This window comes from Furipterus horrens, unplaced genomic scaffold, assembly GCF_987537825.1.
Source record: "Furipterus horrens unplaced genomic scaffold, mFurHor1.1.pri manual_scaffold_7, whole genome shotgun sequence".
Lineage (NCBI taxonomy): Eukaryota > Metazoa > Chordata > Mammalia > Chiroptera > Furipteridae > Furipterus > Furipterus horrens.
The window spans coordinates 13,156,496-13,172,491 of NW_028327177.1; the positions used below are offsets into that span (position 1 = coordinate 13,156,496).

General features: G+C 44.6%; 1 protein-coding gene and 1 pseudogene across 1 annotated transcript in view; one reads left to right on the forward strand and one right to left on the reverse strand.

Annotated features, from left to right (window-relative positions):
* The first annotated feature begins 3,783 nt into the window (after window positions 1-3,783).
* ENPP2 (ectonucleotide pyrophosphatase/phosphodiesterase 2) overlaps window positions 3,784-15,996 on the forward strand; it is an 89,928-nt gene continuing 77,715 nt past the window's right edge. Inside the window, exon 1 of the mRNA XM_090283420.1 lies at window positions 3,784-3,940. Within this exon, the coding sequence (XP_090139546.1) occupies window positions 3,920-3,940 (21 nt within the window). The 5' untranslated portion in view covers window positions 3,784-3,919. The remainder of the gene's footprint in view (window positions 3,941-15,996) is intronic.
* On the reverse strand, window positions 5,766-7,090 carry LOC150004052 (large ribosomal subunit protein uL4 pseudogene; annotated as a pseudogene).

A 15,996-nucleotide genomic window follows, 5' to 3' on the forward strand; every position in this document is an offset into this window, starting at 1 on the left:
GCTGCCAGAGCCCATATTCTGTCACACTGACTCAACGTGAAAAAGATGCTTATGGCCAAATAAGTCTTCAAAAGTGGAACTAGGTGCCAATAAAAAAAGGTTATTATATCGTTCCACTTCTATGAAATGTCCAGAATAGGCAAATCAATAGAGACAGAAAGTAGATTAGTGGTTACCTAGGGCTGGAAGCCTGGGGAGACATGGGGAGTGACTAGTCATGGGTTTCTTTTTGAAGTGATGAAAATGTTCTAGAATTGATTGTGGTGATGATGAATTGTGACTATCCTATAAACCACTGAACTGTACAATCTGAATTGAGGAAATGTAACTCGATGTGATTTATAGCTCAATAAAGCTGTTAAAATAAAACCCAAACCAACCAACCAAAGAAACAAACAAAAAACTATAGAGCCTCTCTTTAAAAATTCATTCAATGTGTTAATCCATTAACTTATGAGTTCATTCCACAGCATCTGCAGAATGCCATCTCCGCCTGGGCCGTCCGCAGCACATGGGACTCAAGGGGACCCAGCAGCAGGCGGCAGATGACTCCTCTAACAGGGTGCTTGTGAAAGGAGAGAGGAGGCCAGAGCCCGTCAGGACCCTGGGAAAGGCCCAGCAGAGGAGGTGGTATTGAGCCCACACCCAGGCTTGACCAGGCAGTCCACCCGGAGTCTTCTCAGGTAGCCGAGATGGGCCTGGGTGTTCTTGGTAGAGCCAGCAGCCTACAAAAACTTGAAGAGATGACAGTGTGCGGCTTGTTTGGGGGTTCACATGCCTGGATAGGAGATCATGTGTGAAAGGACAAAGGAGAGACAGACTGAAAGGTAAGCAGGAGCTACATGACTTTATTCTTTGAGTCATTCATCTTTCCGTTTATTTATCTAGTGAGCGTCCCCTGTGTGTCAGGCAGAGGTTAGGTCGGTGGTTGAAAGACAAGAGTCCCAGTCCTCATGAGGGCTCAGACTGGTTTCAGCAACAGAAAATAGGAAGTAAGCCACGGAGGGGTCTCTCATTACAACAAGGGGTGAATGATATGATGGAAACAGAGAAGGTCAACAGATACGAACAAGGGAGAGGATAGTTCTACAGATTGGCTGCTCAGGGAAGGGTCTCTTTGAGGTTGTTTTAAGCCAGGTTCTAAAGGAAGGGACCAGCTTTGGAAGACCCATGGGACGTATGGTTCAGACAGTGGATACATGTGGGGTGTGTTACAAGGGACAGCTGCACAAATGTAGTTTATTATATGGGAGAGACTTGAATAGTGTGTTTATAGATTGTGGTGTTATATTTATCCTTTCATGCCCAGAATCAAAGATGCTGACTATAGGTAGTTGTTTTATAAATGTTAACTATGTAAACGAACTAATGAAATCAGTAGGAAGATGGCTGATGAAAGAACATTCTAGATGAATGAAATGAATGAGAGAGATTCCATAGCACACAGAAGAAGGGGCCCCTCCAAGGTAGGGAGAAGGGATTGAAACTGAAGATAAGCTTTCCTGAGGGGGCAGGATGCACATTTCCGTTCTGTTGGCCCCTGAGCTTTTGCTGGGGGAGGTGATGTTATTTGCTGAAAGAAAGCCAGCTGGGGGTGGGGTTAGTGTTCTGAAGATGGGGAATAGTGACTTTGTGTACTGCAGAGGTGGGCTGACCAGGGACACCTGTATGGAATACAGTGGTGCTGGGCGCCCAGCCAAGGCTGCAGACCACACGCTTGTGTGATGGTGTGTGGCTCCAGCAGACAACTGCCTCTTGGGCAGGGGTGTTGCAAGTGGCTATGGCAGTGGTAGGACAGGAAATGAACAAACTGAGGTGGAAGGAGAGAAGGACTGAAATGGATGTGAAAGTCTAGACAGGGATATACAGGAAGTAATGTCATGGAGGAGCTGGACGGTAACAAGTGGAAAGGAGCCAAGGACAAACTATAATGGGTCAAAAGCCTGAAGTATGGTAGGAAGAAGGGAGTGAGAAAACTGGGAAAAAGAGGGAATTCCTTGTTACTCCATGGTAGGTATCGCACATATCAAATTACTATAAAATGTAATAGCTACCTTAGATCAAGTACTATAGTATGTCAGAGGAAAGGCAAAGGGTTTTACCTAAATGATTTCACTTAATCCTCATAGCATAGCCCTCAATCCCCATTTTTCTGATGAGAAAACTGAGGCTTGATGAGGTTAAATACACGGCTCACATTTTTGTAGCTCGAAAGACAAACAAATTGCGCCAGTCTGATGCCTCACCACCACCCTAGGTTGATATATAAATATATACATATGACATATGACTCCTGCCTCATTTTCTTGTGAGTTGATATTATAGTATCAGTTACATGAACCCATTGGGTATTGTAGGATGAACCCCACATTCCCTAGAGTGACAGAGGAGGCTGGTCAGAGCCCAAACCCACACCCTCCTGGCTGGACGCAGCCTCCCATGCCCTGTGCTCCCACCTGCAAGAACTACTTTCAGGCTGCCCAAGGCACCAGGACAACTTTTGAACATGGTGTTGTCTGGGGGTGGTGCTGTCCTTCTCCTCTTGGCAGGCTTCTTCTAGTTCTTCCAAACTGAGTGTGGGTATCACCCCCTTCCCTTTCCTCTAAACTGAAAAAAAATAAAAGAGAGAGAGAGAGAGAGAAGGATATCACCTGCCCCACCAGGGGGCCCTTAGGTGTCCTTGCAGACCTCACTGCTATCCTCATCACACTAAAATCCTGAGGTGCTGAGTCGAGTTCTGGGCTTGCTCCCACCCCACAGCCCCATTCCCTTTCACCATCTGGAAGGACCCAGGAAGAAAAGGGGGAAAGGTTTTGAGGGTGGCTAGGGATGGACTCTAGTAACAGCCTCAGGAACCTCTGGCCTGTAGCCAGTCTCTTGAGTGACCAGTCTGGTTCCCATGGTGTCCTTTTAGCAGCTGGTAAAGAGAAAAATGTAGTTAAAAAAAAAAGTAATCAATAAATTAAAGATATCTGTGGGTATCAATAACCAAAACAGCTCTTACATTAAAACAACTTCTAACAGTTGCTTTCATAATTCAAAAAAGTATAATAATAGCTACTGTTGCTTTGTATTATGCCTTATAATTCTATGTTCTGCTATAATTAAGTTGTGTGATAATTGTTAGTGTGGCCAGCCACTCAGCAGGGAGGTGAGTGGCTTGTGCACGTGGACAAGATGGTGATGGAGAGGACCCAGGTTTCACTTTCTGCTGGGTGTCTTATTTTTCTGGAGCTTCCATTTATTTATGCTGTAAAATGGCAGTAACAGCAGAGCCTCCCGAGCCTCCTGGCATTGTCTGGGAGGCCAAATAACAGCATTGACTGTGAAAAGCCCTTTGTAAACAGTAGCATGTCCTAAGGGGGAAAAAATGGTGATATTATTCCTAAGAGTGTTAGAGGCATTTACACACTGCAGGCCTGCCCACGTTTAACCTGGAAATGCTAATTCCGGGAACTCATCAACAACGCAACAGGAAACTTCTGCAGCGAAATCCTTTCGGAAAGAGGGGAAGAATCCTACAGAATAAAGGAGAAATGGCAAATCAAATCTCCCAGAGACTCCCCTTGCAAGACTGAGAAGTGAAAAATTAACGTGGCACTGCTGGGGATGGAAATGTGGCCCGCAGCGCTGGGCGCCCCGTCTTCAGCCTCGGGCCACTTTCCTTCCCCAAAGCCATTTCCGTCAAAGGTCATGTGTGAGTCTTGTCAAAGGCCAGCTTCCAATGGAATCATTGTCCCCCGGGACAGCGGCCCCCTGACTACATCTGCATTGGAGAAATCCCAAAAGCAAACGGCTCAGTGCAAATAAGAGCAGCCCGGGGCAGCCTTCCCGGGGCAGAGCTCACAGGTCCGCGGGCCCGCAGCAGAGACCGCGTCCGCAGCTCGGGGGCCGGATCCGGCACCCAGACGCCCGCAGCATGACCCGCCGCGCCGCTCGGGTACGGTAGGCGCCTCTCTGTCCCCGTCCTCCATTGCTCAGGCTCCCGGGTCCCAGCTGCTGTTCTGTCACCCCGCAGCCTTGCAAAGGGCCTCCAGATTTTCAGGAAATGGGTCCGCGTTGGGCTGCGTTTGTGTGCACTCAGCTGGAGCAGTTTCCAGACGCGCAACGTGCAGAGAGCTTAGCTCATTCCGAGTTCTCGTCGCCAGCGCATGTTTGGGTTTGTAAATCCGTATCTCGTTTCTGCACCACGAGCCGGTAGAACTTGCAGACGAGTCTCGAACCCGTGGCCAGTGGGAGTCCGCGCGGGCACAGCCAGTTACAGCGTGCTGTGGACTCCGGCCTCCCGGGGCCGCGGGCCGTTCGTTTGTTACCTGTCGGACAAGCGCTTTTTGCAGGAAGGATTCTTTTTTTAAGCCATCTGTTTCGGTCAAGTTCTTTGGGATGCAAAGGAAATAGAATCGTCTCGTAGGTGGAGGGAGCCCCTTCCCCGCGGCAGGGTCCCCTCGCGGGCCCCACAAAGGAAAGACGGCGATTCGCGTGCACGGAGCCGCGTGGCCAGTGTCTTGGCCTTTTGTACTTAACTATTTCAACAAGCTTTTCAAATGGACCCGGCTAATTTTGGATAAGAATTGAAGGAGCCTGGGGTCTCAGCTGAGCAGGAGGGAGGGCTTTTGATCTCGGCTTGGAAATCTCCCAGGGCAGACAGAGGCAGGTGGGGAGGGTCGAAGGGGCAGCGGGCACCTCTGGTATTCAGGTGCAGTCGGTGGGTCAAAGGGTGACCGGGATGGCTGCCCTGCCACGCTCTGGTTTCATTTTAACAGGTTAAGCCCAGAGCCTGTTCTCACTGATAAAGGCAATGAAAACAAAAGCCTTTCTAAGGCTCAGCGGGACCCGAGGGAAGCGGGGCCTGGTGCTTGTTAATGTGTTTCTCACACACCCAGGTCCACGGAGGATAGGAGGTTTTCCACATTTCCATTCATTAGATGTTTTCTGAGCTTCCGCTCTTCCCCTCCAGCTGCCATCTGCTCCACTTCCCCACCATATTTCTTGAAAGAGTGACATTCACTATTTCTGTGTCCCCACTACCCGGTTACTCTGCCCAGTTAACTGGCATCTGTCTTGGCTCCTGCGGACACACCTTGGTCAGGGCCGGCAAAGGCCTCCTGATAGGCCAAACTTTCCCCCCAGTCTTCTCCGTGTCATTTTGAACTGCTGGTCATTTTCTCTCTAGCTTTTTCTACTCTGGCCCAGATTCTTTGGAACCCTGCTCCTCTGGTTTCCCTCCAACCTGTTGAGTTAAATGAGTTTAAAGGACTGCCCTTTGTTAATGTCCTGTTTTTTCTTGACCCTCCGCCCCTTTCAACCTGTAGTCTCAGTAGGAAATCTCATCCACTCCCTTGACTTAGACCACATCATACCAATCTATAGCCTATCCTATTTTTCTCCTAGGTACCAGCCTCTTACACGGAACATCTCCATTCTGATGTCCCATGAAGTACCTTAAAGTCACCATATTCAAAACTGAAATGTGTCTTCTCCCTCCTTCTCCCAGGCCATCTCCTCCTTTTCTGTTTTCCACTGCTCTCAAATGGCCCTGCCGGTTGTCCAAGCCAGACTCCAGAGTCATCCTAGGTCACTTCCTCTCTTTCACTTGTGACACCTTATCAGTCACCAAGTCCTATTTACTTTACCTGCTTAATGCAAGTCATGCACATACCTGTGTCTCCATCTCTCCTGCTACTGTTTTTTTTTTTTTTTTTCTCACTGCCTTTAACGTTTTTTATTCAAAACTAGCTGTCCACAGTGATCTGACCGTTATGGAATAAACAAATTTAAGTTTATGCCACAGGCTTCTTTTCTTCTGTGATGGGTTTCTTTTCTGCAGGTTTCTTCTGAGCTGCTGGTTTCTTGGCTGCAGCCTTTTTTCCCACCAAAGGCTTCTTTGGCTTCTTCAGCTTCGTCACATGAACATCCTTCTTTCCTTTCTTCCTTACCACAGGCTTCTTGCCTTGAACCCCCTTCTCATCTGATTTGGCTTCTAGTGCCGCTGCTGCTCTATCCACCCGGAGCTTGTGGTTCTTGGCCTGGCGAACAATGGTGTTCCGGCGCATGGTCTTTGCATATGGGTTTAACTTCAACATGATTCTCAGGTTTTTCAGTGGATTCTTCTTCAGAACTCTGCGATGAATCTTCTTGCGTGGTGCTCGGAGGGCTCTTTGGATCTCTGGGCTTTTCAAGGTTCTGCTAAGGTCTATATTGAGCATCTTGTGCATGGGAAGATTGTAGTGACTCTTGAGGGAGGCTGCTTTATGCCAAGTGCCATACAGATCATCTAACCTGCGGAAAGCACTTTCAGTCCAAATGCAGAAACGGCCCACATGTTCACCAGGAGCAAGTTTCAAAATGTTTAGTTTGCTTACATTAAGCAGAGCAATTCCAGGGACATTTCTGAAGACTTTGATGATACCGTTGTCCTCATTGTAGATAATGCAGGGCCCTCTGCGCTGGATACGATGATGGTTTCTCATCTTGCCCTTGCCAGCCCTCATTCGCTGAGAGGCATAGACCTTTTTCGTATCATTCCAAGCCTTAAGCTTCTTAAGAAGCAACACAGCCTCCTTGGCTTTCTTGTAGCCTTCAACTTTATCTTCAGCCACCAAAGGAAGTTCAGGAAGTTCCTCAGTATGATGACCTTTAGCCAGGACCAGCGCTGGTACAGCCGAGGCAGCTGGGGCAGAGCAGGTGGCGTATCGCTTCTGTGTTGTGTTCACTCTGCCGTGCCAACGGCACCAGGTTTTGGTTGGTGCAAACATGCAGCCCCCACGACACATATTTCCAAAAGCACCCTGGCCAGAACGATGAGTTCCACCACCTCGAACTCTGGGAATTCGAGCCACAGCTCTGCCAGTACCCCAGGACTCAGTACTGGTTTGATGGCCTGCCAATTCACTGACAGCATAAGGCTGTCTATTGTTTTTATGCAAGTTGGTGTGAACAAAGTTCACAATATTTGGTCGAATGGGAGCCTTGAACACAGTAGGCAAAGTGACATTTTTGCCAGACGATTCCCCCTTTTCGGAATACACCGATATCAATGGACGAGCACACGCCATGGCGTGGAGAGAGGAAGCCACACTCCTCTCAGGCCGGTGGCTCCCGCAGGAAAAGTCCTGCTACTGTTTTAGTTGAAGTCACTATAGCCCTAAATTCTGTTCTGGGCACAACTTCCCATTAGTCCCATTGAAGCCAGTGCGGGCCCACCCCTAGCCCCCTCTCTGGTTGTCATATTGTGTCAAATGGTCTTTCTAAAGTGCTATATGATCATTTGGATATTTTTTGAAAAGTCTTCAGTGAATTAATATATTTTTCCTTTTAAGAATAATGTTGGTGTATACAGGTTTTTTACCTTTTACTTTCCTCTTCAATCTCATCTCTTATCATTCACTCTCTATCATATTTTATACACTTTTAATGCACACGTTATGCACATTGTGTGCAAGTGTAGGCATGTCAAGCTATTTACTAAACACGACCGTCCTCCTCATTCTTCTCTTAGATCTGTGTCTAACTTTATTTTTCCTTAAAGACTCAGCTGAGAGCCATTTTATCTTGGAGATGACCCAGACCATCTGCTCCCTATCTTCTAGAACTTCCTTTATTCCTTCTGTAAGAGCATTTACCCATCTTCACTGCAACTATCTGTTTGCTTGTTGGTCCCGCACTGGTCTGTAAACTCAAGAGCAGGAATCAGCTTTTTTTGTCTTAGCATCCTTAGAACCTGGACCCAACTGGGATGCTTAATGAAGTCTTATACATTCTTGTGCACTTCTCTTCAATGTCTATTATGTTCAGGCATTGAATAGGATGGCAGTGATACACAAGCATATCTGGAAATTATTATCTATAATACAATACGGTTAAGAAAGAAGAATAAAGATCAACAATGATTATCAGGAAAAAGCAGTCTTCCACCGATTCAATGAAGGAAAGGTTAATGTTCCAAGTCTCTGTGCTTCCCAGTTCCTTGTCCAGTTCACGTCTCCATTGATGGGTTTCTCCTGTGGTACCTGCAACTATGCTAACCTTGCTGATGGCTGGGAATAGCTGCATGAAAGGTTTTTTGCAGTTTTGCTTTGGCTTTGTGAAGGCAAAGGGATCCTTTCCAGGCTGCAACCTGGCATGGGAAGAGGACTGAAGGCCAAGAAAGATGAGCTTCTAAGAGAGCCATTTGGTAAGCTGTTATCAAAGGTAGATGCTGGTATCTTTTGATATCAAATAAGGTGTCCAGGGAGCTCCAAAGGGACAAGCAGTGAGATCTCAAAGGGCTTTGAGAGAATGATGGAGGCCTTGGGAGAGGCTTTGAGAGACTAGAGATGAGAGAATTCAGATTTGATTTTCTAAAGAGAGAAATGTGCATCCCAAAATTATAGACAGAGAGATGAATGATGATTAAGTTCTTCAGAGACTTATTTAAATTGCAATCTGTTCTTGTTTGAAGCCACGGTTCTTTTTAGATTTAGATGTACATTACTTTCAGGAAAAAAAAAATGCATGAAATTCAATACATGGCACTTTTCCCAAACTTTCAGGGAGGCTCATGCAAGTCTATTTTGGACCCCCTTGAATTGTCATAAGCCTCAGGTTAACAAGATCTAATCAAAGAATGAATTTATTCAACAGATATTTGGGAGAGTAGATGGTGATTGATAGGAGCCAACATAAATCCAATTACGTATATTTTCTCTTTTGAGAGGATCCCAGTGTAATGTGTGGTAATGATCATGAACTTGGAGTCACAGGATCTGAGTTCATGTTTTTGCTCTGGCATTTACTAGTTGTAAGTTTACTTTCTTTCTGAGTGATAATTTTATTATCTATTAAAAAGGGATAACAGGGGTTGGGAATTTTAACTAAAATAAAGTATGGGAAATCACCTGAAACATGGTTCTACTCAGTTCACATTAATCAATTCAGAACCTTGATTTCAGGAAGGGCCCAGATCTTATGACTGGTTGAATGTATTTTTTAAAGGAGAGATGGTTAACAGATGGATGTCTTTGGTGGTTTGCTATTGGGCTTTCCATTCTGATTTTATTTAATATCATTGGTAATGGAAAAAATACAATAAAAATTAAATTAAAAAAAAATAAATATCCATGACATCCATGGAGACATAACATATTGATCACATTTGCTCAGAGAAGAGGTGTAAGAATTAGGAGTCCAAAAGCTATCAATAAGTTGTAGTCTATTTTGACTTTGTATTCTGGGAGGAGTATGCAGAAATAGATATAGAATGTATTGTGCATGGGTCCTAAAAGTCAATTGCAATTATTGGGTATGTGTTCATATGAGAGAGAGAAGAGGCAGGCAGTGAGAGACAGAGAGAGAGGAGAAGAGAGGATAAGTGGGAGAGAGAGAGAGAATAAGCATAAGCTTAGAGAGGCTGAGAAGTCCCATGGTCTGTTATCTGCAAGCTGCAGGGCCAGAAAAACAGGTGGTGTAATTCAGTTCAAGTCCAAAGAATTAGGGGGCTGATGGTGTAAGTCCTAGTCTGAGTCCAAAGGCCTGAGAACCAGGAGTGCTGATATCCAAGGGCAGAGGATGGATGTCCCAGCTCAAGTGAAAAGAGCAAACTCAGCCCCCCTCTGCCTTTTTGTTCTATGCAGGCCCTCAGTGAATTGGATGGTGCCCACCGGCATTTGTGAGGGTCTTCTTCTTCCTTCAATTGATTCAAATGCTAATCTCTTCCAGAATAATCCTCACAGACACACTCAGAAATGTTTTACTACATCCCTTAGCCCAACCCAATTGATACATAAATTAACCACCGCAGTCTTCACAGACGTAATCAAAGTAAAGTCAGGTCATCAGGGTGGGTCCTAATCCAATAGAACTAGTGTCCTTGTCAAAGGGAAAATTTGACACTGAGATTCACAGACAGGAAAGATGGTGTGAAGAGACAGCAAGCAGAAGATGGCATCTACAAGCCAAGGAGAGAGGCCTGGGACAGATCCTTCCCTTACAGCCTCAGAGAAAACCTGCCCTGCCAAACCTTGATTGTGGACTTCTAGCCTCCAGCATCATGAGACAATCAGTTTTTGTTTTTGAAGTCACAGTGTTCGTGATATTTTGCTGTGGCAGCCCTAGCAAATTAATACAGATTTCGTAAGAGCATAATCCCCTTAGCCTGGTTGCAGCTGGTAACATCACTCACAACATTAGTTTGCTCTTCAGTCAGCAGAGCTTTAGCTGCTGTTCTCGGAAGAATAGATGACAGTGTATTGCTGTCAGTTAGCAAAGCATTTTCATATCCATTATCTCCTTCAACTTAGATCAAAGCAGAAGAGGCAGCCCTGGAGGTTGAGATAGACGAAGTGAATTATTCATGGTTGCACAGCTAAGACGCAGTAGAGCTGAAACTCAAACATGGGACTTTGGATACTAAATACTGTACAATTTTAGTTAATTTAAACGCAATGCCTTTCCCCTTCATGGACATCTCACATATTATCTCCCTTCTTTAACGTTTGAAAAGACCCGGGTTGTGGCATGCTGAGCTCTTATTTTTCCCCCTGAGCACCCTAAAAGTGACTTTCTAATCCTTCTTGTTGGAAGATAGCTGCTGCCTGAAGGCACTAACTCCATCCACATCTTCGTTGTCAAATATTCATTGGTAATTGAGGTGCCTATGTTTCCGTGCAGATTACTTCTTTTCCACTCAGAAGCTTTGTTTACTGACAAAATGGCCTTTTTCAGTACACTGTTTGATTATCGACAACTCTTAACTGCAAAACTTTGGACACGTTGGGTATAATTGAGTTTTTCCACCATTAATATTGCTCGGTGACGTGAGGGGCACCTCACATTTTCCAGGAAGCTGCTTGACTTTAATCAGCGGGAACAAATGCAAGATTATTGCACTTTTTCCTTGGGTGACCTAAGCCTGTTCTTGGCACCGCTGAGTGCAGAGTGCTGGGCGTCTCACAGTGTTTCAGTGGCTTCTCCCCAGGGGACTTATTAGTTTTGAACCTTGGGGATAATTCCATAAGAATGTAATCTTTTCTCCCTGAAAGAACATAATGTTGCTTGTGTTTGGTTATTCTTGTTATAAATAAAACCAGCGGTTCCCAAACCATGGAACTGTAGAGGTCTATAGGTAGCTTTGTCAGATTAAAAAACAAAACAAAACAAAAACAAAGACTACAAAGCAAAACAGAGAGCACTAATAACCACAGCAACAATGGGCCCAAGATATCCCAGTTAAATTCCTGTTTCAAATAAACGATGAATAATTATTTAGTGTAAATGTGTCCCAAACATTAAAAATACTAAAAAAAATGTATTGTCTCTTGCAACCCTACCTAAAGGTCATATTGGTGGTAAAGTGTTGACAATTTTTCAAAAGTCTATGAAAATTACACATTTACCCAGAAGGCTTCAGACCGTCCCATGCTGACACTATAATTAAACTACCACTTTTGATGACTTGTATTCTAGGGATCATGCAAAGCACATACATTATCTCATGTAATCTTTAAAACCAGGAGTTGTCAAACTACAGCCTACAGGTCAAATCTGGTCACCCACCCCCCTTTTTTTTAATTAAGTTGTAGTAGAACACAGCCATTCCCAGTTGTGGCTGCTTTCACACTACAATAGCAAGCTGAGAAGTTGTGATACAGCAGTTGTGTATGGCCCTCAAGACCTAAAATATTTATTATCTGGCTCTTTACAGAAAAAGTTTGCCTACACCCGCTTATAAACCACCCTCTGAAGGAGTAACTGCTATTCCCATTTTTAGAATAAAAAATGAAGGCCTGAAGAGGTTTAACTGGGCAAGGTCTCATAGTTCTTAGAATTCAAACCAAGGTCTGTTGTCGTCCAAAACTTCTGCTCTTGCTACAGCTGATTCAAAGGCTGTTTGTCAACTGCATTTGCCTGAAGTGGATTTAACAACGGGGAAAGGGATTTGTGATTTTTATTAAAAATGTTCATCTCAAAGACAAGGAAGACAGGAGAGTGTACTCATTAAGCACTGAGGCCCTGGAGCCACACTCTTGAAGCCCCAGTTAAATCACCCAGTTTCTCTGTACCTCAGTTTTTACCCCATAAGTTACAGATGAAATAGTACCTATTGGGGTGATTGTGGCTGCAGTTAAGTGAGATGATGCCTAAAAAGAAATTAAAAGAGTACCTGACATGTGGTCCACAAAACACTTGTTTTTATTTCAAGTAAGTATTCCAAAATAGGGACAAAGTAAAGAGTTTGGAGAGGTTGCGAGCACTGACCGTGGGTGAGTAACAGAACACTTCAACAAGGAAGCTCCCAGAGCTCGGTGGCCTCTGCTTGGCAGATAACAGCTCGTAAAGATGCTTTTCCAGCTTCTTTATAAGAGATGTCTTTGGCCTGAGCATGTATTTTAGTCCTTGGCAGGGTACGTTTGCTCTGGGAAGGCATGTTGTGAGATGTTACAGGACGCTCATCCAGTCTTTGCTGGACCCTAAACCTCTTATTACTGTTACTGCTGATATTTGTAGTTCCAATATCCACTCCCAGTGGCTCCAGATTGGCTAAAAATGTAGTCAGGCTGCGAGAGAATGACCTTCCTTAATAACACAAGACAACAAATTTTCCTCAGCAACACCTCCATCAGTAATTGGATTCTTAAACACAAAACAAATGGGAAAATTAGTTTTTAACCCGTATTCCTCACCCTCCAAAGCATATTTTATGTATGGAATCACAAGGAATAAAATCTGTATGTAGTACATATTAGGCATATTAGAATAGCCCCGATCTTTGGAGAAGATGAGGAAGTGAGTTTGTTCCCTGAGAGAGATGGGAGTGGAAGACTTGGAAAGACTAGAAAAATGTTCAAACTTGTAAAAGCAATTCTACGACTAGTCAATATGGTGGCTGAGGGGCCTGCGCTCTGCTAAAAGGGAAGTGGCATGAACGTATGTGGATGTTGTCAACAGGATCTTACCATTTTTCCAGCATGTCTTGGGTGCGTGGGAACAGGAGCCAGAAAGTGGACAGGAGCCTAGGGTTTGGTCTTACCACGTTGGGGAGGGATGAATGGAGCAGGCTCCAATATCCCTGAAAATTTCCCAGAGAATAAAGCTTCGGGACAGGTGCCTGATCCCGTTTCTCCTCTGTCTCAACCCTTGATACTGGTTACATTTTTTTCCCTCTTTCTTTGCCATTCTCTTCCTTCATGAATTTACTCAACAGCTGTTCATTGAGTGTCCCCATGTGCTAAGCACTGTGCTAGGCTTGGGGATAAATGGGAAGGGGCATAGACTTGGTCTTTAGCCCCGTGGAGCTCACAGTCCAGCGGGAGGGGCACACATGGCAGGAGTTAGGGTTCAGAGCTGCAAGACACAAGGGTGGAGTGAGAGAAAGCGCCCTGGGATGGGGAGATGATGTGGTCAGGGAAGTCCTCTGAGCTGAGAACTGGAAAGTACAGCGAGTCAGCTTCCAGACTCAGCCAACTAGCAAGTGGTAGGACCGAAGATGGAGCCTAGATTAGCCTGACTCTAAGAACTGCCTACTTTTCACTGAGTTTTAATAACAAAAAAATTATACTTGCTCTCAACACATTTCCATTTAGCTGTGTTGTACTCCCATGAAGCAATTTATGCAACAATAAGGAGGAAAATTATTCATTCAGCCATTCTGATAATTTATTATGGGTTGGCCACGATGTGCTTATGAGTGCCAAGTGCAGCTGTGAGCATCACTGCTGAGAGTGCTGACGAAATCATTGTTGGACTGGGCTTGGGTGATGCAGTGGGAGTTGGCATGCTCTTCAGATTCATCACAATGTTCCCTTTACTCCCTCGGATTATGACCTTGATTAAAATGCAGGGCATGTGCAATCCCACTTGTTTATTCCTTTCATTCTTAGGCAAATGCAAGTCTAATAAAGATGCAAATAAATCCAGGTCACAAGTCCATGTGGAAAGGCAGGTGTTTTGGTGAGGTTATGCTAATGCTAGCAGGTTGCCATTGCATCCTGAACTTGGAGTCATTCGGCACTCTGGGGTTCAAGGGTAGTTATTGCCCTCATTGGTCATTACACACTGCAAACCATTGCCAAGGGAGGTTAAGGGGGTCTGAAACAGAACAGACAGCTGTCTTTCTTGGATATTTAGATTTCTATCTGTCTGTGGAATGTGCTGGTTCCGATGCAGAAAGTTCAACATTTCCTGTGCCAGATACTGTAGAACTTTCAGGAGACAATAGGGATGCAATCCCTGTCTTCGAGGAACTTCCAGTTTAGTAAGAAGAATTTCCGACCTAACCACCTCAACACCAGAGGCAAGATGTGGAAAGCTCAGGGGGTTGGAACCATTCATACGCAGTTTAAATCCTTTCTCCACCACTTGCCCTGTAGCCTGGAGCAAATTATTGTATCTTTCCGAGTCTTGGTTTCTTTACTCATGAAATGGGATTTGATAAGTACTTCATGTAATTAAACAACTCCCTTTAGATGGTAACTATTATAATCATTGTTGCTCTATTTAATAATATTATCAGAATATGGCAAATCCCTGTTTGAACACTGCCTGGGTGACTTTGGGCAAATTATTCAACTTCTTTTAAATAGGATTATCTGGCGTTATTTGTGTGGTTCCAGAGCTAACTGCATTCTCTCATCACTCACCTGCCTATTTATTCTTTCTTCATAGCTCTTAGCACTAATTGATATAGTTATATATTTTGTGTCTTTTTCCATCTGATAAAATGTAAGCTCCACAAGCAGGTATATGGGTTCTCTTGCTAGTTGCTTGTATATTTTGGGCTTAAAACAGTGCCCAGAACATAATAGGTTCGCAATAAAGTATCTGCAGCATAAACAGATGAATGAGTAAGTGAATGAATGCCAAATCCTCTGTTAAATGTTTAGCGAGTGGAGGCTCCTGGCCCACAGTAGCTGGTAACTGTGTTTAGTGTTCATTATTATTAGAATATGGTGCATGCTGCGAGAGGAATCAATACAGAAACATTGCTGTCAGCTCCGTCAGGCGCGATCTCTGTTTGTAGCCGCGGCATCTCATCAACTGTGCTGCCGTTGGGGTGAAACAACCGGGTCATTGTCAGTAGTAAGGTCACATGAGCCAAAGTGCAAAAAAAAAAAAGTTTCAGAATTTTTAAATCAATTCTCAGGAAGAAGTGGAAACAGCTGCAGAAAGGGAGGGACAACTGGGAAAAGGAGAAAACAGCATCTTTTGCAAAATATTTTGTCACATGAGGCCACAGGCTCTGTGCATCTGTGACCGAGACTTATCCAGCCCCAAACCTGAAGGCATGCAACACCAGCTGCATCCGTCAGATGACACGGAAGGAGAACGTGGGTATAACAGCACCGACCTCCAGTGGGTGCCCAAGTGAAAAAGTTGACAGAATCTGTTCTGTTTCTGTACTGCAAAGGCACGAGAGAAAACCCCTCAGCTGCCCTCCCAGTGGGAGATTGGAGTGGACTATGGCAAAACTTACTTAGAAGTGGGACTGGTTAGGCAGACCTGAGTTTGAATGACCTTGTGTGAACTTGGACAAATTAGTTAAACTTCTGTGAGTCTCTCGAAAAGAGAAAGCAATGTGTACTTTGCAGGACTGTTGAGAGAACTCAGTGAGATCATTTCTGTAGACGTCAGTCACATTTGAGGTGCTCAGTGGACGGTGGCTGTTACTGTTAACAATTAGCACTACACAGATTATTTGATTTAATCCCCACAACAACCCTATGAGGAAAGTACTGAGACGATTCCCCTTTAACCCACAAGGAACTGGAGCTCCAGAGGGTTTTCCAAATGCCAAGAGCACACAGCTAGTGAGCATCTGAGCCATGACTCTAACCAAGCCTGAGGGCCCAGGATTTCAGTAATTAACAAGTTGTATAACATCTCTTCTAAGAGCAACAGAAACTTAGCAGGACAAGAGAAGGGCCAGAACTTTTGCATTCTCTTGCATAATACTCTAGTGGCGAGCTGAGATGATTGGGTTTCAACTCTGAAGTGGCTCTGTGTTTATGAAGAATTATGAGA